The sequence below is a fragment of the Alosa sapidissima genome, chromosome 1, assembly GCF_018492685.1.
Source record: "Alosa sapidissima isolate fAloSap1 chromosome 1, fAloSap1.pri, whole genome shotgun sequence".
NCBI classification, from domain to species: domain Eukaryota; kingdom Metazoa; phylum Chordata; class Actinopteri; order Clupeiformes; family Clupeidae; genus Alosa; species Alosa sapidissima.
This window is the reverse complement of record NC_055957.1, coordinates 45,268,067-45,291,292: the sequence shown is the minus strand read 5'-3', so window position 1 is coordinate 45,291,292 and position 23,226 is coordinate 45,268,067. Positions and strand designations below refer to the sequence as shown.

Here is a 23,226-nt window from a genome sequence, read left to right as displayed (position 1 = left end):
TACATAACATCCTGGACATTGGACCCACAATGGCCGCCTGCACTACTCCACTTGCACACTTGTACACTTTACAACTTGTTGTTGTTGTCCTGAAAACACAACACTTCTGCTGCTCTTACATAACTTGCACCACTATGCCACTTTCTTTCTTACTTAGGTCAAACAGAACTACCCAAGCCTTTTATTGGCCTGACTTTGCACTAGTATTTTATTGACTGTCTATGCACAATTTCAACCAAATTTTGCTGCTCTTATTTTTTTCATTATTATATGTGCCCTCTTATTTACTTATTTACTTACTTTTTTGTTTACTTGAATGTTATGTTTGTCTGTGGACTTAAATTGGTAAAATATGTCTTGTCTTCACCGTGGGATAGTGAGAAACGTAATTTCGATCTCTTTGTATGTCTGGAACATGTGAAGAAATTGACAATAAAGCTGACTTTGACTTTGACTTTTGATGGCTAGGCCGATGCCCGAGGCACCCCCATCGAAAAACTGTTGCTAGCATCGGGTAACTAGCGCCAGATTTCTGAGTGCAGGGGACAAGCCGAGATGAGCTATACGTTCACACTCGGTATCATGTTTCAACACACTTTAGGTCAATATCACACCGGAATTCTCCTTTAAAAAAAGATTATATGGAAAATCATCATTCCAGCTAAGCATTCAATAATGAACATTGAATATTATATTATAATAGCCTTTAATAAATGTGCAGTGAGCAGAATTTAGGCATGGCTGCATGTGACATTTTTTACAGATCAAAATGATAAGCCTAACAGCAATTCTTTGTTAAGGCTATATGTTTATTGTTAAGCCTATTGAATAACTTTATGATACAGAACACAAACCATTTTGTGGAATGATACATCATCATGAAATTTGCAACGATGTGAGTTCAGCATAAGTGACATCTCGCTCTGTCTGCCCATCGTTGCCTGTAGCTGTGTGGCATTCTGAAACATTCTTAAAGCTGCAGTTGGCAAGATTTTTTTGATCATATTCACAGAAACCGACACTATGCTCCGACAGAACAACATAAATCATCAAATCATGAGAGGTTTGACATGCGACCCCAGGTGCTTTGCCAGGAGGCCATGAGAGGATGCCATTACTGGGAGGCAGAGTGGACAGAGCGCCATGGACTGTGCATAGGAGTGTACGTCCTACAGAGAAATCACTAGGAAAGGGAAGGGACATGAAAGTGGCCTCGGCCACAATGACAAGTCCTGGACACTAAGCCTGTCCAGTAAAGCCCATTCATTCTGGCACAATAACATAGAAACTGTCCTATCTCTTCCTACAAATGTGAACTCAGGAAAAGTAGGCGTTTACCTAGACTACAAGGCAGGAATGTTGTCCTTCTTCAGTGTATCTGACACTCTGAGGGCACCAATTCGGTTGTTAAAATTTGTCCACTAAATATGGGTACAAATAATCTTCACAACTCCATCAAACACTAGTGGAAGGACCTGCCATGGGATCAGAGGTCAAACTTAGGCAGACTCAGAACAAATGATAAAAATCACTGTAAAGTTTGTAAAAGATGTAATGACTGTAGTAGACACTGGGATATTAAATCCAAATGAAAACTTTTGTTGTTCGTGTGTGTGTCGCAGCATCTTACAGTCAACAATTAATCAGTGCCAATTTCATCTGAAGATAATCCAATGTTCATTGCAATAAATGTAGCGGCCTTATTACAAATGTTACGGTAGAGAGGCGGGCTGTGGTGTTTGCTTATCAGTGGTGAACTTCCACACAGTTATGTAGTTCTGGCAAAAGGCAATGACAAGCCTATTCTGTTTAGTCATCTCTGATTGCGCATTTTGGAACAGTAGCCTACTGAGGAATCAGAAGTAGCCTAAAATTTGATCGACTAGTTGACGACGGTAAGAGCTTGTATGGCTAGCCTACTTGTTTAATGTAGCCTCACGTTAGTTAGGCTAGGAGCATTATTGAGGCGAATGAATGTCATGCATTATTTGTCACCATCTGCATTTAAATATCGTTAGTGTGTATAACTCACGTAGGCTTTCTGAACATTCCTCAATCGTTCATGCTTGTACAAATCAGACAATGTTAGATTTGTGTTTGTTTCAGTGTTTTCAGTCAGTCAGTCCCAGCTTTTGTTGTTGGCCTATGTTGTTGTTAGCGTAATTTGAAGTCCTGATTTGTTAATTTAGGTATGTCTACACTCTACAGTGCATTAGAAAATTACGTAAATGAACTTGCATAACGGTACAAAAGGCGAGCACATAAATTAGCAACGAAATGCGATAGGCTCGCGCTTCCCCAGGTTGGCGCTGTTTAATTCAGATTAGTCCAGTTCTGCCTCACACAGTATTTTTCCATCCACTAGATGGCGCTGTCTGGGTGGATTTGTTTGGTAACGGGAGCCTCAAGGGGTATCGGTAGAGGTATCGCTTTGCAGTTATCAGAAGCTGGAGCCACAGTGTATATCACTGGTCGCCAGGAGAACACCTTGAAGCACACTGCAGCTGAGGTAAGGGGCATGGCCAGACTCCATGTTGCATAATACACCTACAGAGTACAAAGGCCATGGGCAGATCTGTGTGCTTTAATTGTCATTTATACAATAAAGTTATTTAAAATGTATCATGTTAGGCATATTGCATAACTAAAAATGGATAGTGAAATTGAGTCATGTTTCGAGACACTTAGGTACAGATGACTGTAGGCTACCTTTACTTAGGCCAGTGTTTCTCAACCTTTTTTCAATCATGAATGATAAACTTTTTTTTTCCAATGTAGATTATCATTAGAATACACACACTGTCTCTGAAGACCAACAAAAGCATGACGCATGTAACATACTACAACACGCGCGCACACATACACACACACACACACACACACAGGAGTGTGACTTACTCAGTGAGAGACTTGGGTCTGAGACGATGCACACAACCGCTCTATTCTTGCAGGAATGGATTACTTACACACATAGAGCTCCTGGTCCACTCTCATATATAGAGTAGTAGTAGTGTAGTAGGCTGCTACAACATGGTTAGGCCAGTCATTACTTTTATAATCGCGGGGCAACGTAACGATGCATTCTGAAGCCCTGTTTCTTTTCTCCCACGCCTTTGTGCACCGAGGGAGGGGTGCGCTTTTCTCCCTCAAGATACTTTCTCCTCCGATAATAAACTTGTAGGCCTACTCGTAACGAAAGGCAATTGAAAATGTAGCAGAGTAAAGAGTATATTACTTGCTCAAAAAAGTACTTGAGTGAAAGTAGAAGTACAGTTTTGAAAAAGGGATATGGAAAGTTGCCGTTCCTCGAAAAAAATACTTTTTTACTCATGTGCATTAGGCTACTTGTAACGCGATACTACACAACCCTGGAAGATTAATCCGAACGTGAGGTAATTGTCATCAAACTGTCGTTTCTTAGTCTTGCTAGGTCTCTACCTCCTTCACTGAATGACCACACGATGAAGAAGATGATGTTAAGACTCTGGAGCTTTTCTTTTCAAAAACCTGTCCATGTTGCTGGCTAATTAACAGCGACACAACGCTATGACAACTAATCCACTATTGAGCGCTGCTTGTAAATATTTGTAGATGTCATACAGGCTACGTTCCAAACCATGATTGCAGCTTCAACGTTAGAAAAAATAATCTGAACTATTTTCTCTGATGTGGCCTCCACTTACTTAACTGCGTGATAAAGCTAGAAGAAAGATTCCAAAATTATGCATTAATTCATTTCAATTTCATTTTATTAGCCTAGTGTCTGCCACGTTTCTGCGGCACCCTTGAGGATGCCGGACGGCACCACAGGGTGTCGCGGCACCCTGGTTGAGAAACACTGACTTGGCTACTCTATTTCACAGGTCAAAGAAAGAGGAGGCAATTGTATACCAGTGATATGTGATTCCTCAAAAGAGGGTGACATTGAGGCACTCTTTGAAAGAATAAAAGAGGAGCAAAATGGCAGATTGGACATGTTGGTAAACAACGCCTATGCTGGAGTACAGGTAAGAGACACTGGAGGGGCTTCCATATATCAAATGTGAGGCACTTCTACCCAAAAGTGACCTTTAGGCTTAGAGGACCTCCATATACCAAATGTAAGACACTTTTACCCAATCTGCTAAAAAAATAAATAAAGTGTGACTACTTTGGATAATATTAATACAGTGCATTGGCATGTTCAGTATACAGTAGTAACTATTGGTAACTGTTCAATGGTTTCAAGAGTGATTCATATTACAGGTGATATTTGACAACATGGGAAAGAAATTCTGGGAAACTGATCCATCCATGTGGGATACAATTAACAACACAGGACTGAGGTATTGTATTTAGTCAACAATAATAATATGATGACGGTAAATGGCACCCCTTAATACTACAAAATGACCTTTATTGTTTAACAACATTACCTCTAGATAATGTGATTCACTATGGTCATATGAAGAGATGGTACCTCTCAATACTACAAATCAACTCTGTTGTGAGACATCATCACCTCTAGATAATGTGATTCACTACGGTCATATGAGGAGATGGTACCTCTCAATACTACAAATCAACTCTGTTGTGAGACATCATCTCCTGCTTTTTGATAATGTGATCCATTATGGCCACACGAAGGAATCTTACTTTACTGACCTTATTAAAGACCATAGTACATCCTCTCTCTTTCTTTCTGAAGTAGTCAATACTTATTCTTAAACTCTGCAGAGGCCACTACTTTTGCTCTGTCTATGCTGCCAGACTGATGGTGGCCCAGGGAAAGGGCCTAATCATTATGATCTCCTCCATGGGAGGACTGCGCTATCTCTTCAATGTTCCCTATGGAGTTGGCAAGGCTGCTGTGAGTCCATCTGCCTACTATATATTTTTTTAATTATTATTAGCGCATATACAGCGCCCTCTACATTTATTAGCACCCCAGGTAAAGATGAGGAAGAAGATATCTAAAATTCATCTTTTCACAATGTAAACAATGATGAAAAATCTAACCGTGATGGGAATTGAATTTTTGTTTTTTGTCAAAAAAATATTTATTTATGAGGATTTCTTTTTCCTTCTCAGAATAAATTTGCTATCTGATTGCTTGCTAATCTGCTATCAGTATGCATGCAGCAAAAAGTATGTCTGTCTTATCTTGAAGGAGCCTGATCCATATTCACTGTGCAAAAACTGGGCTTGGAGCAATAGTCAGGCTTACAACATGTATGTGTATGTGTGTGTGTGTGTGTGTGTAATGTATTTGTATGTATGTACAGTAGATGGTGTATTCTCCAATGCGCATCACAAGTATCTGGGAGAAAGTGATTTGATGAAAATAAATTGACACCCTGCTAGTTTTGCTGTATATTGCAATTATCAGGGGTGAAATGGCTGTTAGACAGACAGCCTGCACTTTGAGTTGACTTCATCCACCTGTGTTTTGTACTGCTTCTTTGTGACAGTGTGACAGGCTTGCGGCAGACACTGCAGTGGAGCTTAAGAGCAGAGGAGTGGCGTCCGTGAGTCTGTGGCCAGGTGCAGTGCAGACTGAAATGATCTCTAAGATGGTACTCGAGAAAGATCAACCTCTCGGGGTTGACCCAAAGGTAAGGCAGCCTGATTGGCAGGTGGCCATTAACTCCCAATGTGTTATGTGGAAGGCCAAGCATTAAAGTCACATTGCAGAATCTTTAATATTTGTTTTCTTTTCCTCTAACAGTTCAAAGATATGTTTGAAAATGGAGAGACTACAGAGCTAAGTGGCAGATGCATTGTTGAGTTGGCCAAAGGTAAGGTGTAAGATTAGATTAGATTAGATTCAACTTTATTGTCATTGTGCAGAGTACTATGACAACGAAATGCAGTTTGCATCTAACCAGAAGTGCAAAAAAAAACAGAAAAGTGCAATGTGATATACAAAGTATAGGCAGGTGGTGCATAGACAGGACAATAAATATAGTGCCGTGTAGACAGTAGTATACAGTTGATTTACATAAGGTGGTTTAGAGTGGTATAAATGAGAAATAAATATGTGCAGTGTATTAGCAGCTACCTTAAGAGCAGAATAATATAGCGTCATCACCAAACTAAAGAAAATGGGATTATTTCTTTGTAAATAAACTCACAGCTCTGTATGTGTGTGTGTGTGTGTGTGTCATAAGTTACTGGATGCCTACCTTTCCCCCAGGATAAATTAAATGTTTATCTATCTATCAATATGTATTAATGCATTTTCCTCTTCGTCATCAAGATCAAAATCTGATGTCCCTCACGGGAAAGGTTCTAATGACGTGTGACCTGGCGAGACGTTACAACTTAAAGGATGTTGATGGTAATATTAATTTTATGTTGAATATCAGTTACCTTGCTTTAGGGCAACCTGCTATAGCATTATTTTAAAGCATGTTTTCTTTCCTCCAACACTGACCGTTTCAGGACGCAATGTACTTGACTACACATCCTTGAAGTTTGCGTTGACTCAGGTGCCCTACCTGTCTTGGCTGTCCTCCATCACTCCGTCATTCCTTCGTGTACCTCGATTCATCCTCACACTAGCAAGTGGACGTTTCTAAGTGAACACATGGTGGTGTAAAACTACAATTGGGATTGTTGACTGAATTTATTAAGTGCAATACTAATACTTTTTGGTAATTTTCATGTTGTGTGCACATTCTCATATGGTGAAATGGAAGGACATGTTCACAGTTTTCTAATTTGTATGTTTTTTTCAATATGAAGTAATCATCTTGCTCAACAGCAACAACTTTTTATTATCACGTGATTTTGGAGATATTATAACAATGCAACACTATAGGGTACCTCCCAAGTTGTGCCTTCTACAGAAAACCTAGGCTTACCCATAAAGTTTGATATAAGAATTTGCTGTATGGCTAGCCTACAGATCTCAGAATTCACCTATTAGGCCTACAATTTTTGTCAGTTGTAGCCTACTCGTATAATGGCGAAAAATAAAAGTGGGAAATTAAGAAAATCATTTGCTCTGTTTTTTTTTTATTATTATTATTTAAAAGTTGTATCACTATTTTGTTGTCAGCAATAAACGAAGAAAGCTTTTGACACAACCATTTTTTTTAAGGTGAAGATGGCGACAGACTACGCAAGTTGAAAGGATTCGTCTTAAATCGAATGACCATTCCTGCCACTGCCCTAGTTCATCCAATCCTCGTCTTGCCCAGCATGGGCTGGCACACACCCTTAGCTTCGTCACTGAAGGCGATACGGGGCCTAGGCTGTGAGTTTCCTGATTCTCCGCCTAGCCTCGATTTGGCCGGACAGGGGGAAAAACAGTTTGGGATTGCCAGAACAAAAGCGCAACGGACCAAAGGGCTGCTAAACAATACGTGTAGTTAATATTAACACACTTGAGATAAAATGTGTTTGTAGCTTTAACGAAGCTGTGCTCTCAATGAAATGCACAGGACAGTGAAGTATTAGATTAAGTTTGTTCAGATTATCTTTTATCTGGTGTGGAGGACACTGGAATTATTGTCCGAGACAATCGCTCGGGGAAAAGGTTCGAAGAGGGCAAGCGACATAAGGGTCAGACAGCGGCAGCAGCATTGTCTTCATCACTGTTAACTACTTGGATTACGGAGACGAAGAATAGTCCACACTGTTAGGACTTTACAGAGTGAAAAGGCTGATTTATTTTGAGGTAAGTTCGTTTTTTTTTGTAGGTGGTACTGAAGCGTGTCTGTGGCACTGCGCCTGTGCCGTTTCGGACCACAGGCACTAGTTACTACGCCACAAAGACCAAGTTTGCGAGATCGATGGGATGTATTGTCATAGACATTTAAAAGGGTGCCACTGTCTTTGTTGGATACACACGAAGTTAAGTGCTCTCTCAGGAAAGCGTTTAGAAATGTTCGACCCAGACGGACGGTAAAGTTAATTTTAATTAGCTTGGATACAATTTGTTAACACAACCTCATTTGCCAACTGCGTCAAACTTCTAAAGCTTAGCTTAGCAATGCGCTGTTATTAGCTAGCTTTAGAGCAGCGTGAAACTAAACTCGTTGGCTGGCTATCTCAATTTGAATTGAAATCATGGAAAACAGTTACACCTGCCTCAAATGCAGTGATATGTTTTACGAATCCCAGATGCCATTATCAAGTGACGTTTGCCATTGTTGTTGACATTTATTGTTTAAACACCGGACCAAGTGGCGAAAAGATCACTAAAGTGAAGAAAACGCGCATGTCTTTGGCAGAATTCTGGTTTAGTTAATGGCTGGCTAGAAAGCGTAAACAAATCGAATTGATGTAAAATATATGACACGCTTTTCATCCAGTGAACGTGGTCAAAGCTTTACTTAAATTGTAGACCAACAGCACTTGGTTTGTTTCACTCCTTGAATATTGTTCAACTGTAAACTTATCTCAGTAAAATTATTTTATTGATTAACTTCCCTTTTTAATGGAGAGATGCAGTTACAGGTTAGACTAAGTTAGGGTTTAACGTTAACTCCTCATCCATACAAGAGAGTTTGAGCTTTCTGTTTTTCATGCGAGTTAGTAGCCTACAATTCGTTGAATATGAATGAATGTAGCAGGTGTATGAATGAATAATGAGATGTATGTGTTGATGTCGTTACACAGGACATTTTGGCCATTTTCAATTCATGTAGGCCTACAGCTTGTTAGTAGGTCAACTAGCCAAGAAGAGTTGACTTGCTTGTGTTATAACAATATTTTAGAGTCCAGGTGGCAAAGGACACAGTCTCGTTGAGCTTCTTCTGTCTAAATAATGTAGGCCTAGACTTGTATCAAAAATAAGTTGGGGTCTTCTAGCTTTCCAAACGGCCAAAATAGTGTGATGTTAAACACTAAAGTAGGTTACTAGTGATCAAGTTACTTTTGATGAATAGGAGCAACTCCTTAATAGGAGTTCATCACAGATCTGCCTGTAGCTATTGACAAGATATTTAGACAGCCAACTATTGATCTGTTTGTGTTTTAAAACCCTTTCTCTTTTTGAATTCAGACTGGAAGACCAAAAGCACCACACCTCCTCCCCCTAGAGGTTATGCTGAACCGTTTGCCGAGTGTGGACTGAGAAAGGGAGACAAAACAGGCCCTGGGAAAGGGGTGAGCAAAGACGGGGGCAAGCAAAGGGACCCCCACCCAACTCTACCCGAATCCACCCTGTACCCAATAAAGTCTGTCCCCCATAGTCTGGTGAAAGTGGGGGAGGGGTGGGAAGCATAGAGAGAGGGTTACAAGCGGTTTCATGGTGGGATGGTCAGGAGGCGAGGGGGAGGGGACACAGCTGTTAGATCTGTAAAATTTCAAGTGAGAAGTTGGCTGCGAGACTTCCTCATCAAAGGATGTGGCAGCGTGACAATGACGTTTTATACTCAGCCAAACATCTGTGTCACTCTCACAACATGAAGAAAAAAAATCCATTGCTGGTCATATGTTGAGGTTATTTTACAATCACATGTTCTGCTACTATTTTTTTCCTTACTTTCTTTCTTTCTTCCACCCCTAGGAAAACAAACAAAAGAGAAGACGGTGGCACGTCACCGATGGAGACACACGGCGACTTTGACAAACAAACTGGACTGGATGGGAACATGAAGGCAAAGTCTCTCAAGGGATCCTTGTCAAACAAAGAGCGAGACGGCAAGCACACCAGCCCTCGACCGCTGAAAGCCTCCCATTATCACAACACAAATGGCAAGCTCCGGTCGCCCTCTGATCACACCGTGGCAGAACACAATGGGGGTGACAGTGGCGGTGTCGTCAGCTTTAGCACCAACCACAACTCTGTGGTTTGCCTCCCTCTGGTGTCAGAGGGACTCAAACTGGTGTGGACACAGTCCGACCAAACTCGAGAGCTGGACACTGTCCCAGAGCTGGTTCAAGCGTTCAATGTGTTCCCATATCCTACGTCACGAGAACTGAGCACGCTGGCTTGCCTCTGTGCTCTGCCACTAGACAAGGTTAAAGTCTGGTTCATGGTGCAGCGTATTAAGTATGGCATCAGCTGGACCTCCGAGGAGATAGAGGAGACGCGGCGCAAGCTGGCAGGACCAGAGCGCATCGGCAAGTGTGAGGATGAGGGGAAGACTGAGGAGGACAAGGACATAAGGAAGGGATTTACAACCCATTGCTCTCCTCAGAAGAACCCAGCAAAAAGAGTCAGGTATGATCAACCAGAGTCCCCAAACCCTCCCAGTGTGCCAAAATTCCGCTCTTCCCTTCCACCCCCACAGGACTCGTATTATTACCGCCACCCAGTGGACACACCTGCCATCACAGCCACTTCTCCGGGTACCCCAGAGTCTCCTCTCAGCCTTCAGCAACAGAGGCAGGGTCGCTACAAGAAGTCCAAAGCACAACTGGCCTTGCTCCGCAGCAGCTTCCTGCAAGAGAACTGGCCCAATGAGGCAGAACTGCGGCGCCTGCAAGAGGAGACGGGGCTGAGCCGCAACGATATCCGCAAGTGGTTCAGTGACAGCCGGTACCAGCTCAGGAACGGCCGTGCAGGACCAGGCATTACCTCGCCCCCTAAGGGAGGTCAGGGTGAGCCTCAGCCGGCCACCCCGACAGAATCTCAGCAGCTCCAGCCCCTACCGCTAGTGGCCCACAAGCCGCGAGACCAGGCGAATGGGATCAACCCTAAGGCGCTCCCTCGTGGGAAGGTGGTCCGTAATGGTGCGAGGGAAAGTGATTTCTTTAAGAACTTCTTGTCCAATCGCCTGGAGGCTTTTGGTGAAGGCACCATAACGAAGGGAGAGAGTGAAGATTCGGCAGATGAGCCGCCAGCTGGCATACCGAAGGACGAACCCATGGAGCCGAAAGCCAAGGAGGAAGTGCCAAGGGACCAGGACCAACCCCTAAAGTTGATCAGGGAGCCCTCTGAGCCAGAGGCGCCCACAGCGCTGCCAACCAATGCCTCGTCCCCGTCTCCCTCCGCCACCCCTCCGCCAGCCTCTGCGGCATTACCTCACAAACGGTCTTCAACCAGCGGCCCGCCTTCTCAAAAGGTGACATCCTCAGCCAAAGTGAACCCTCCAGTTGCCTCCAGCCCTTCCTCCTCCCCTCAGCTCACAGCAGCTGGCCGTCCTCGCAAGACAAAAGAGCAGCTAGATGTGCTAAAGCAGCATTTCCTCTCCTGTCAGTGGCCCACGAGCGAAGACTACACCCAGCTGGTCGAACTCACCGGCCTGCCTCGTGCCGATGTCATCCAGTGGTTTGGCGACACCCGCTACGCCGTGAAAAACGGGCAGCTGCGGTGGGTAAAGGGCCTCCGAGAACAGATACTGGCAGAAATCGCACTGCAGCAAAATGGAGGAGGAGCGGGTACCAATGGCTGTGGGGGCTCTCGGGGTGGCGGTAGCCGCAAGCGCAAGTCTCAAGGAGGTAGCACCACCAAAGCATCGGCAGCAGCAGCAACAGCAGCGGATTCTCCCGATATCAAACCACTCGAGTTGTATTACCAGCAGACAGGAGTGCTGCAGGAGAAAGATCTGGATGCTCTCTGCCGGAAGTCAAAGATGAGCTACCAGCAGGTGCGTGACTGGTTTGCATCCCAGGACCAAGAATCAAAGCCCTCTGAACTCCGTGTTACTGACTGACCATACAGGCCTTGGCCGCCCAACTGTTCAGGTTGATTTTTTTTCTTCTTTCTTTTGGCTGTCTGTTCTCCTCCAGCAATGCAGGGATAGGGGCTTGTCAGGCAAATGCATTTTGAGCTTTTGGACAATACTGCATTAATTTTACTGTACTAAGCTGCTGTGGCCCTCTAGGTCTTCCAAGTAAAAGATTCATTGAATACAGAATGAATGAGTGCTGTATATGTCCATTACATATTTTGAACTGGTTGAAACAATAAGCCAGTGCTGTCAGGAATGGGCAAAATGATCTGCTGTGCACTGTTTTCTTTTACCTGACACATTTGTGTAACTCTTTGGTTGTATGTATTATTGTTGTTTTAGAGCTAGACCCAAATAATTGTTACAGTTTACTATTAACTTAATATAGTCTACATTTAGAGTGTTAAACACACTGGTTGGTCCTACCCAGGTACTGTATATTAGTTCTGTAGATAGCAGGACTGAGATAGTTTGGACTTTTACCTTTGTGTGATCTCATTCCTTTCAACTCCTAAGACAAGCAATTCAGTCCCATTAATCATCTAGTCCTATGAAGACATTTTGCACTTGAAGTGATTAGTGCAAGCCCTGATGATTATATGGACAAACTTTAGATCAAAATATATTTTGTTATTTTACTTATTTTAATAATTGTTCTTTCCCCCTGAAAGTTCTTGTTTCTACCCCTAAAAAGGTGCAAAGCACTCTTTCTTCTATGAAATACCCTTTGAATTTAAGCTGCAAAAATAAACGTGTGCCTTACGTATGAGTCTGCGTTATGAGAAATATAACTTTTTGGATCACAGAAAACGCCTCAGAATTTAAGTCTTCCCTTCCTGTCATGTGATCAATTGATCAATTACTGTGAATTCTTAGAACCCTGAAAACACCTGGAACTTTTGATACTAGTGGTTGCAAAGTTACAAAGTAAATGCATATTTAGAGCTGACCATGGTATTCACTTTGACCTTGACAAAAATGTTTTTGGTCCATTTTAGTGCTGCTTTAATTAATACTGTACATTTCTTGAATATCATCCTAGGGGTTAATTGCATTCCACTGAACTTTAGGCCTGATGGTTATTTATTGTATATAGTTTTGTGTCTATTAGAGTCTATTACATGATAAACACATCAATTCAGTGCTTAGTGGTTCACTTTTACAATTTCTCACCCAAGTTGCAGATCAATATTGCAATATTGTTTGGTTCTTTCTTACAATACCATACATTTTTGAGGTTAATTCATGTAAACAATTACTAGAAATGTGGTAATCTTAGTTCATGAGGATGGCAAATTGAAGTGATGTGCTGAGCATTTGTAGAATCTGCTGTCAAATGAACCTCACTGAGGTATTTTTTTTCTTTGTAGTAGATTAATCTAATGTTGCTCTTTGGTGTAATAAACTGGACTGAATGCACTGTCTGTATTTGGTCTGTTATGTTTTATGTTTACCATACAATGAATACTGAATATAGAACCAATATATTTATATTTTATTAAATTGTCATTATTAAATACATTTATTGAAGTAGCCATAAACAGACATGTTTAGTCTGTTTACATATTTTAAGCACTGATGTGAAAAGACCCCATATTAGTATTTCCTTTCTGGTTATACATGTGGGCCAGCTGCTTAAAAGGGCAACACCATATGAGAAGACTTTTACATCACAATAAGCTGTTAAGCATGAGTCTAGAATCTAGTACCATCTCTGTAATCAGGGACAGCACAAAATGAATTGTTCTTGAGGAGAACAAGATTGATAGTTCATTCCTTCTCTCAGAAATCCTAACTTGTGTTGACAAGTACTATCAGTAATGCTCAGAGGACTTCTTGTAATACTTACCAGTTATTTAGGTGACTGTCAGCAAGGCCTTGGCTCTAGATAGGAAACTCAGATGACTTTGGAATAGTAATGCAAAAGGAGGTTGAGTTTGTTAATAGTAGACAGACTCTGCATTTATTGTAGAGCTCTCCTCAGATTTAGGAAAACATGCACTTCTCTTTTCAAGAACAGAAGCCAAAATGTGTCGGCCTTACAGGTAACTCTGCGGTGGAATCCCTAGCATTGGTTAGTTCCAGTGGGTTAACTTTTGAATCAATGTATGTTGTGTGTGTATTTTATGGTCATTGAACCTACCAATCAGGTCAGGATTTGCCAAGACAGAGTTGTTGAATGTTTATTTTTCAGACAAGGTCATAGCCTCATTTGCTGTCAAGCCAGTCTGGGGCATATGTACAAACACGTTAGCGTCTGGGTCATTCCAAGTGAAAACAGCCAAATCGGGGTATCATGTACATGGTACCTCTCAGATTTTGCTGAAAAGCGGTGAAAATATAACCTGACCCTAGCCAGATGAATTTCGCTCCGCCTAGCTCCACTCATCCATCTGGAACCGATCCATTGAAGTGTTGCTTCAGAAGGCTGGGCCTAATCGAAAAATACTTGCATATGATTGAATAAGCCACTTGTCTGTCATCTATTGACGTGCTACTTCAACCACTCACATCGAAGCCAACCCATGACGCTAATAACAGTCTCACAGTCGCTTCTACGCTGTCACATCTATGAAACTCCGGCCCTGCGTCCTGATTGGCTGTACCATAAAATCGGTTGCAGAAATCACTCTCAATGGAAGAGTCCCCAGATGGATGTGAGTGAAGCTAGGCGGAGCTAAGCAGAACGAAATTTATCTGGCTAGAGTCAGGTTAGTGAAAATATGCCTTATGTTACCAAACGAGGGAATCTGAAGTTTCAGGTCAATATCTCAAACAGTTTGCCCGTGGCGTCCATTTGAATTTCGGGTGCCACGGCCGTTATTGACACATTGGAATTTCACATTTCATCTTTTGCCATTTTTGGAAGCCCATAACGTCTGTTCTAATAGTGGTAGACGGCTGGAAACTGGTGTGGTAGTTCATTGTAGTCTGTACTACACAATTCTGGAGGCAGAATCAACATTCCTTACTGTTTGGGTGAGAGGTGGGTCACCAAAGTCCTAAAATATGTTGACGGCATGTGTGATTTTTCACTTTTTGGGTGGCCTTAGCACCACAATTAATGATTCCACAATTTTTATTCTAAACAGGATTATTTGTTATATGTGGGAACCTTGCTCTTGCCAAAATGAATTTGAAGGGTGTGGTACCACTGGCGGGGGTTTTATGGGGGTCCAAAAACCCTCTTCGGCAGAGGTGACTCTTGGAACCCCATATTTGGACCCCCAAATGACCATGTGGGCACTTGATTATCCTAATGGGATTTATACCAGATAAAGATACATATTTGTTCTTTCTTTTAATGAAATAACATTTTTGACTATGAAGCTCCATAATATGAATTTTATTCTTCATAATGCATTTTGGACATTGTTTCCAGAAGTCTGGAATGTAGATCAGGGAGAATTTAGTGATGATAAAGCATGAAAATAGTGGAAATAACTTAGTATTATGCTCAGTGATGGCAAACAATTAAATACTGAGACTGTCACGGATTAACCCCTTATCCCCCATGAAAGAGACCCGCCATCAAACTTTTAAAGAACTAAATAACAAGAATGTTACATAGTGTAAGAGTTTTTCCTTGCCGCTGTCACTCTCCAAGGCCACCCAAAAAGTGAAAAATCACACATGCCGTCAACATTTTTTAGGACTTTGGTGACCCACCTCTCACCCAAACAGTAAGGAATGTTGATTCTGCCTCCAGAATTGTGTAGTACAGGCTACAATGAACTACCACACCAGTTTCCAGCCTTCTACCACTATTAGAACAGACGTTATGGGCTTCCAAAAATGGCAAAAGATGAAATGTGAAATTCCAATGTATCAATTACGGCCGTGGCACCCGAAATTCAAATGGATGCCACGGGCAAACCGTTTGAGATATTGACCTGAAACTTCAGATTCCCTGGTTTGGTAACAGAAGGCATATTTTTACTGCTTTTCAGCAAAATCTGAGAGGTGTCATGTACATGGGTGGCTGAGTTGGCGTGGAATGACCCTTCTGTTTTAGGCGTACTCTCTTCACTATGTTCACTCAGCCACGGGAGCTCAGAACGGCAAGCTGCACTTTTCATGGAAAAACGTGGGAGGAGATGAGCAAGGAGAGATGAATCAGGTATTCCAGTGTATAAATGAAAACTGCTAGCCTGGGTGTTCCCATGCTGCCTTGCGCGCGATTTGATTCACGCTGCTAAGGCAGCCTGGAGACCATTGAGCAAATTTTCGCCTGAGATAGGGAACCAATCACAGAACAGGGGGGAAAGCAAGACGATGATGAGCTATGCACAGACGCATTTGATAGACATCCGTGGCACCCAATAAACGGATCTGGGCATTTTTTTCAAATACGAGAAAATGAACGTTTGGTTCCCAGACCACGTCTCATTGAGAAGTGGTGGCGCTAGCCAGGCTAGAAAACTGCAACTAGATGGGATAAAGCAGCATTTCCGGTCCTGTCAGTGGCCCACGAGCGAAGACTACAACCAACACGTATCTGTTATGTGGAGAACATTTTCCACCTTTTAAAAGCAGGTATACCATATCAATGTACCATTAAAAAAAACTTTACTTTGTTCACCTTTTTGTCTCAACTATGCTTTTTTCATGTCATAGATTTCCTTACGTAGATGTCTACTACACTACTAAATTTGGCCTATAATAGCATGTGGCCTATATCAACAGAATTTCCTGACTTTTGGCAACACTAGTCAAGTTAGCTGGCTTGTACACCTGTAAACAGACAGACAGATTGACTGGTCTACAGAGCAACTATCTAGCAAGCTAACTACCAATTAGACATACAGTAGTTAACTGAAAACATGCAAGTAAGACCCTAAGAATGAGTATGATCATGTCACTGAATATGTCAAGAAAGTAACACACAATGACAAATGCTGATGTCTTCCTTTAATTTGTATCATCAAGACTCATGGTTTAGTGTTTACCAGGGGTCTGGTCATTTCATCTATGGTCTAGGAGAGGGCCGGGTTGACCCATGCTGAAACTGGAACTGGAAAATCGGGGTCATGAGGTCTGACCTGCAAGTGGGGAACAGATAGTTCAGCATGTTACAATAATTTACTATAGTTAACATTCGCGCTCAATAGCTAATGATATTTTATCCCTCATGAAGACATGCAGAGCAATTTGAACGAAGGATATTGAACTAAAGCTGTAGACTAAACCATAAATGGAACTTGAACTGTGATTTTCTGCAGTTTCTAAATGTTAAGTATTACCTTGTGGGTGTGTGCACAGAGACGGAGGTTGGAGTCCCTGTCAACAAAAACAGACGGGTAAGTCTACACACAGACACACACACTACGTATACAGTCTAGGACATTGACTGGCCCAACAGAAGACAGAGGTACTATACTCACTGAGTCCTTGATCATGGAAAGAGCCAAGACTGGACACTGAGGTGACAGAGCCTGGTGGAGTCTTCAGCCAGAGAGAATGGACATTACACATATATGCTTAAGTAAATAAGTCTTCCCTGCCCAAGTTGCCCTACAGAGGGGTATTTCAGAAAGCAGGTTTACTGGCTTAACTGGGTATGTTAACCCAGAGTTAGCGGTAAACCTGGGATTTCAGTTCCAGAACGCTCAAATATGATCAGGCTATGTAAGTAACTATGGTAACATAGGCTCTGAAGTTAACTGGGTATGTAAACCCAGAGTAAACGGTAAACCTGGGATTTCAGTTCCAGAAAGCTCAAAAATTATCAGGCAATGTAAGTAACTATGGTAACATAGGCTCTGAACTTAACCGAACATAACCTGAACAAAACCTACCAGGTTATTTCAGTGCATGTTCAACCAGGCCGCTATTTTTACACTTGTCACACAATGACGTTTCATTTTGAAGAAGGTCCGATTGACAAAGAAGCACAAAACACCACGACAACACATGATAGCCCATCCTTTCTTTTCCAAACGAGTTTTTCAAGAGCGCTATAGTTTTTCCGCTGAATCCTAAATTGGGCCGGGCTACTTGAAAAGCATTCTCGACTCCATCCCTACATTAGGCTACGCATGGATTAGAATAGAATAAAATAAATCTTAGCTAGCCAACACCATAGGACATTTGCCTTTGGCTCACCAGACATCGGATGGACAAAAAACATCTCAGACACACTGAAGATATAATTACAGTGCAGTAGGCTACAAAAAAAGGAAAAAAATGAATAAATAAGTTTAAATATAGACTACATAACAGCTCAGCCAGGTATGCGCGTTGTCACTAGTTTGGTTAAGAATGCCGATGGCATTTGGGATAAAATAGTTTTTCAGTAGGCTACACTTTTTGCCTCTCTCCAAATACTTGAAATTATGTGCATCGATGATCGCTCTCCGACTGGGAGTTTTTGTAACGTTAGTATTGGAGATGCAGAGCAAATCGGCAAGCTGTCGGTCGGTGCGTAAAGTTTGCCTTGCGCTAAAGCAGTTCCTGCGCAACTTCATTCGTTTTCCTGGACACAAACCCACGAGGATCATTAGAGTATAATTTCACCAACTGGCAGGTCAGAATCACTTAGCCTATTAAATTTTCCAAATGTGCACCGAAATGTGTCTAATAGGCTACCCATGCCTTCCGACATTCTTCACCCTTCCGATGATGGAGGCGCAAAAGTTTAACTTGGCCCACAGCTGCAGAACCCGCGTTAAAATAGAAAATTACATTTGGGATTCTCAAAGAATTCTATGGCCCACTCAATCTGTGACAAGGTAGGCTAGTTTAAGAAAGCATAATTTAAAGCAGTCAATACAATAACCTACGATGTCCACTGAATTATTTAATTGTGCTTTTGACATTAAATAGGCTATCCTAAACGTAGGCCTACGCATTTCAGTGGTCAGTTAGGCTATTCTCTGCCAAGCAAGGTCTCGGACGCAGACGTTTAAGTATTGCTCTTTTTTTGTTATTACAGTTCTCTCCTCCTCGTAAGCCTCGACTACTCCGCCTCTGAAAAATACGGTGCTCTTCGTTTCGCCGGTTTCACTCTCAATAGATGATGCCTTTATAAGTTCGCCGTGAACGCGCACAACTCTAGGTTATCTAACACAGGGTTGATTGAACTAACTGGTAACCGGTGTTTTGGAACCGACAGCTCGGGTTTAGTCACCACAGGTTCAGACAACCCAGAGGTTAAGTTTTATCTCAGTGTTTGTTAAACCTCCTTTCTGGAAAACCCCTCAGGAAAATGCGTACTTACATGCATAGAGTATCTTGTCTGCCTTTCTCGGAATCTCTCCAGAGTATCTTCAGCTCCTTGACGACTTCAATAAACAAGCAGCACATGTCAATTGATACTTCATGTTTAAGTTCCTGTTTAAGTTCATCATAAAGTCATTTCTGTATGTAAATGAATGTACTCTTTAAGCTTATGCTTATCTTTAGGCTTACCTTACACTTTGTTGACCAGCAGTAACTGGGCAAATGGCAAACAAACAAAAATAAATAAATATTAGTACTAACGAGTATTGAGTACAGGCCACAAGAAATTAATAATCAGAGGACAAAAGTGCAAAGGTTAAAATTTAACACTCTGATCTATCAAAAGAAGATGTTGAAGAGTTGTTACCTGGAGATGTAACAGCGATGGGTAAGGACATCCTTTGAGGGGTCCTACACAAATAAATAGCAGTTTTGATCTGTTACACTGAAATGTGTACTAGACATGAAGACAAGAAACATCAGAAAGCAGAAATGTTAAATAAAACAAAGAATACGATTACCCATTATGTTGAAACTTTCCTGGTGATACCTTTGGGATTGAAAACATCCATTAGTGACCACAACTGTGATGGCACAAAAAAAAATAACATATTTTACATTAACAACTGTTTACAACTTGTATTACCCTCCACTGTGAAAGTGGTTTCTTAAGTTCAGTATTCTCCTTCTTCAGCCTAAACCATTGGAAGGGAGAATGAGATTGAGAATCATGAAGGGGTAGTTAGAACTTTTAGCACAATGGATAGCAAAGGTTACATCTCCACCTGTAACACTCCTCCGTGACTTCTTTCAGCCTTCTCTCCAGCTCCAGTGATTTCTTTTTGTGGTAAGTCATAACCCTGTCCATCTGTTTGAGCTGGAACTGAGCAATCTGGGCAATCACAGAACATTGTGTTGTCATCCCACATCTAATGGTGCAAAATAATAACGTAAAAATATTTTGCAGACTACGAGGCCAATGATTAGATGGAAGGTTTGTGTTGGCTAAAAAGAGACCTGTGAAATGTGTTCCATGCGTGACTGAATGAGCTTCACTGGATCTCGGAAATAGACCTGTTCTTGTGGTTTCATCTTTCCAGATAATGTGGAATGCAGACCCCCCCCCACCCAGATATGGAAAATATGTTTGAGAAATTGTAACACACTTGTTAATTTATTGCACATTTTTCATAAAACAATGACTTCAAAAAATCCCCTACTACTGACCTGATTCGATATTGGTAAGTAATTACAGCCAGTTCCACAAACACTGCATTGCTCTAAAAGGAGAAGAGAGTCGCTTAAAGTTTGGCACCAATTAGCTAACATTATACTAGGGAATTAACATTACATTTTAGCCAAATTATTTTAGCATTTACTTGGCTTGATGCACTTTTCACAGCAAATATGACCACAGCTGGAGACTGCAAAATGCTTCCCTTCCCTGCGAAAGCATCTGTTGCAGTGGAACCAGTCCATCCTAGTAATGCAGAAGACATGACAGACATCAGACAGACATACCTTGGCAAAGGAATTCTATTCATTAGCCATGTTTGCTAGTTTACAAGGCCAATTAGTTTGATCAATTAAAAAAAATATGTGAATGGATTCATCCATTTGTCCTTTGGTTCAAATCAATTCAAAAACAGATAATTAACTTAACTACGTAAACAACGTAGTTAACTCAACAGCCTAATGTTAGCCATCAGATAAATAACGTTAGCTATCGTTAACCTAAACTAGGCTATCAGCTAGCTCGTGGTCAGTAGTTGTCAAAAAGAAATCGTTGACACTTGGACATAGAAAAAAAAAATTATTTGCTGTTGAGCCGAATTAATGCCAGTTTACTCACCTGCAAAACACTGATCTAAAAAATGAGCTAGCCAATACCTTGTAAAGTCCTACTCCAGCCTGCTCCTGAACAGACTGACAAGCCCAGGAAGTTGTGTTGTTTTTAATATCCACGTGACGTGATACATGTGTCCAGAGCATAGGGTCCAGAGTTGATGTCTGGTCCAGAGTCATAGAGGGCCTAATATTAATTAACATCTAATGTCGATACTTCGTCAATTCGTTATAGCGTTATTTGTTATTGTGAATATTTTATTTCATTATTATACTTATACTATTTATTTTAATTGGGTGTTTTAGTCTTTGGTGTAGCCTAGGCCTACATGTATATTGTCAAGTTAACACGAATACAGGTGTCTGTAGGCTATACGAAATCCTAGAATGGTCGGGGACACAATTGACACACCAAACAATTATAACTATAAACCAAACTCACATCACAGAAAAGTGGGCCATCAGAATGAATAAAAAACAAGTTGTTTTTGCATATGCATATGATCCGATCCAGAAAGATCTCAATTCTTGTATATTTCCAAACTATTTAGGGCATCTTCAAATCTGATGAACAATCTTTAAAAACAAAAAACAAATCCAGCATCCCCCATACAAAAATGTGATATATGGCAATATATGAACATATATGTCAAATAACAGGGACTTATAATTTTACTTTTATGGACATATATGTGATTCAAATATTTATGTCAAACATATATTCAAAGCTATATGTCCATACATGCATACAAAATATTTTAATTTCCCATATAAGATGCTATATATCTTCATATACTAGATCCAATTATTTGTTTTCCAAATATATGGAGAAGTTTATGTGTGAATATGTGACAGACTTATATGTAGTCTCTATGTATGGTGGCATACATATCCATACACTAGATTCCACTACTTATTTTCTAAATATATGGAGAACTTTATGTGTGAATATGTGGCAGACATATTTGTGGTCTCCATATATGGTAGCATACATATCCATACACTAGATTACATTACTTATTTTCCAAATGGAGAACAGTGTGAATATATTTGTTTATGTTTTGGCGTCACAGATAAGGTGTCGACTATGCTGCCTTATGTGTCAATGTTTTGTGTGGAGCGCTTTGGGTTGCACTATGTGCATGAAAAATGTGTGAGGCCAAAGCTACTTTAAATATAACGGATGCTTATCGCATCTTGATATGCGCATGCGCACACAGCAATACCCATCCCCCACCCTGGACTGACATTTGAACTCCAACCACAGTGACTTCAACCGTCACTTTTTGTCATGCATCCGACTGTGTAGCCTAAGCTGTACAAACTCTGCTGTCATCATATCCAAGGTAAGAAAGCCTTTAGTAAACGGGAATTAGTTATAAAATACTGTTTTTATAATGTAATGTTAACCAAATCTGTTTGTTAACAGTCTAACCATCATGTTAGAATTAGCTAAAGTTAATGTTATCAATTAGCTATCGATAATGTTAGCGAGCTAATATTGCTAACGTTAGCGATGTTAGCTGTTAATGTTAACTTTTCCATTAACTAACTTTACCATTATGTGGAATATCTAGAATGGTAGTTAACATCATATCCAACAACAAGCCTGTCTGAGATGTCGTTATGAATATAAGTTTTAGTTTGAATGAAATATCAGGTGTAAGTTAGCTAACCTAGCTATAGCAGCTAACTTATATTTAAAGTGGCTGCTAATAACCATGCAGGCTAACGTGAATGTTAGTAGGCCTAAATGGATCTTTAGTTTGTGAAGGGTAGTGTTAAGCCATCCTTACAACAGAAGACTTTGAAGATTTGGGAAAGATTCTTGAAAGATAGTCTTTTGAGTAAAGCTTGAATGGGGGGCATTAGTTAAAAGACTCCAATCTTTCAAGAATCTTTCCCAAATCTTGTCAAAGTATTCTGATAAAGGTAGAGTTGCGACAATGGGTGTTCAAAATTCGTTAAGGTCACGTGGTTCATGTAAACTTCAAAAAGTTCCTGGAAGTGATTGACAATGGATTAGAATGCATTAAATAAGCTACTGTTCAATGAGAGACAGAGCCACAATTTTGGGACAGACAATAAATGCATTGATATACAATATTTATAACAGTGTAATTATTGTGTAAACTGTGTAGTTATCCTACCATTACAACAATATTAAATTAAATCCCAGACCGTAGCCTGCTAAATATCGGAAGGTGACCTTTTTTTCTCGCTTTTACGTATGTTAATTTCTGTACAAAACCAAGACGAGAGATTCTTTAGAAAACGCAGTAGCACCCACCCCATGAGTGTAGCCTAGGCCTTTCTAAATTATCGTTATAAAAAAAATGACCTAGTACGTGACTCAAGAGCTGTAAACAGTGTTTTTGAGACTGCGTGTAGCCTACAAAAGCGCATGGAATTTTTAATTTTGCAATGAGAAACTGTAACACAGCTAGTCTAAGTCTAACATTAACTTGTTTGAGTTTTCTCTGGTAGTTCTTCACTGATCTGAGATAATGAGCGAACTACCTTAACTAGCTAGCGTCTCGGGAGAATAAAA

The 23,226-nt window shown here is 40.9% G+C and overlaps 3 protein-coding genes across 4 annotated transcripts; 2 read left to right on the top strand and 1 right to left on the bottom strand.

Moving 5' to 3' along the window:
* The first annotated feature begins 1,729 nt into the window (after nt 1–1,729).
* dhrs1 (dehydrogenase/reductase (SDR family) member 1) lies at nt 1,730–6,979 on the top strand. The gene is made up of 9 exons (XM_042108570.1): nt 1,730–1,895; nt 2,366–2,509; nt 3,864–4,007; nt 4,246–4,325; nt 4,717–4,849; nt 5,451–5,594; nt 5,708–5,777; nt 6,239–6,319; nt 6,424–6,979. The coding sequence occupies exons 2-9, from the start codon at nt 2,366–2,368 to the stop codon at nt 6,558–6,560; spliced, it is 933 nt and encodes a 310-aa protein (XP_041964504.1). The 5' UTR covers nt 1,730–1,895; the 3' UTR covers nt 6,561–6,979.
* Nucleotides 6,980–7,167: 188 nt separating this feature from the next.
* homeza (homeobox and leucine zipper encoding a) lies at nt 7,168–13,028 on the top strand. 2 transcript variants are annotated; one of them, XM_042104211.1, is made up of 3 exons: nt 7,168–7,663; nt 8,993–9,096; nt 9,500–13,028. In XM_042104211.1, exon 3 carries the CDS (start codon nt 9,537–9,539, stop codon nt 11,589–11,591), a length of 2,055 nt encoding a protein of 684 aa, XP_041960145.1. In that variant the 5' UTR covers nt 7,168–7,663; nt 8,993–9,096; nt 9,500–9,536; the 3' UTR covers nt 11,592–13,028. The 2 variants fall into 2 exon arrangements, with proteins under 2 accessions (XP_041960145.1, XP_041960154.1); XM_042104220.1 differs by lacking the exon at nt 7,168–7,663 and adding an exon at nt 7,687–7,890.
* Nucleotides 13,029–16,505: 3,477 nt separating this feature from the next.
* On the bottom strand, nt 16,506–20,819 carry LOC121716763 (RING finger protein 212B-like). The gene is made up of 13 exons (XM_042102508.1): nt 20,683–20,819; nt 20,210–20,310; nt 20,058–20,110; nt 19,848–19,922; nt 19,616–19,722; nt 19,477–19,525; nt 19,352–19,380; nt 19,198–19,241; nt 19,020–19,044; nt 18,829–18,892; nt 16,994–17,054; nt 16,853–16,889; nt 16,506–16,651 (listed from the first exon to the last, which is right to left on the bottom strand). Exons 2-13 carry the CDS (start codon nt 20,307–20,309, stop codon nt 16,579–16,581), a joined length of 717 nt encoding a protein of 238 aa, XP_041958442.1. The 5' UTR covers nt 20,310; nt 20,683–20,819; the 3' UTR covers nt 16,506–16,578.
* Nucleotides 20,820–23,226: the final 2,407 nt, after the last annotated feature.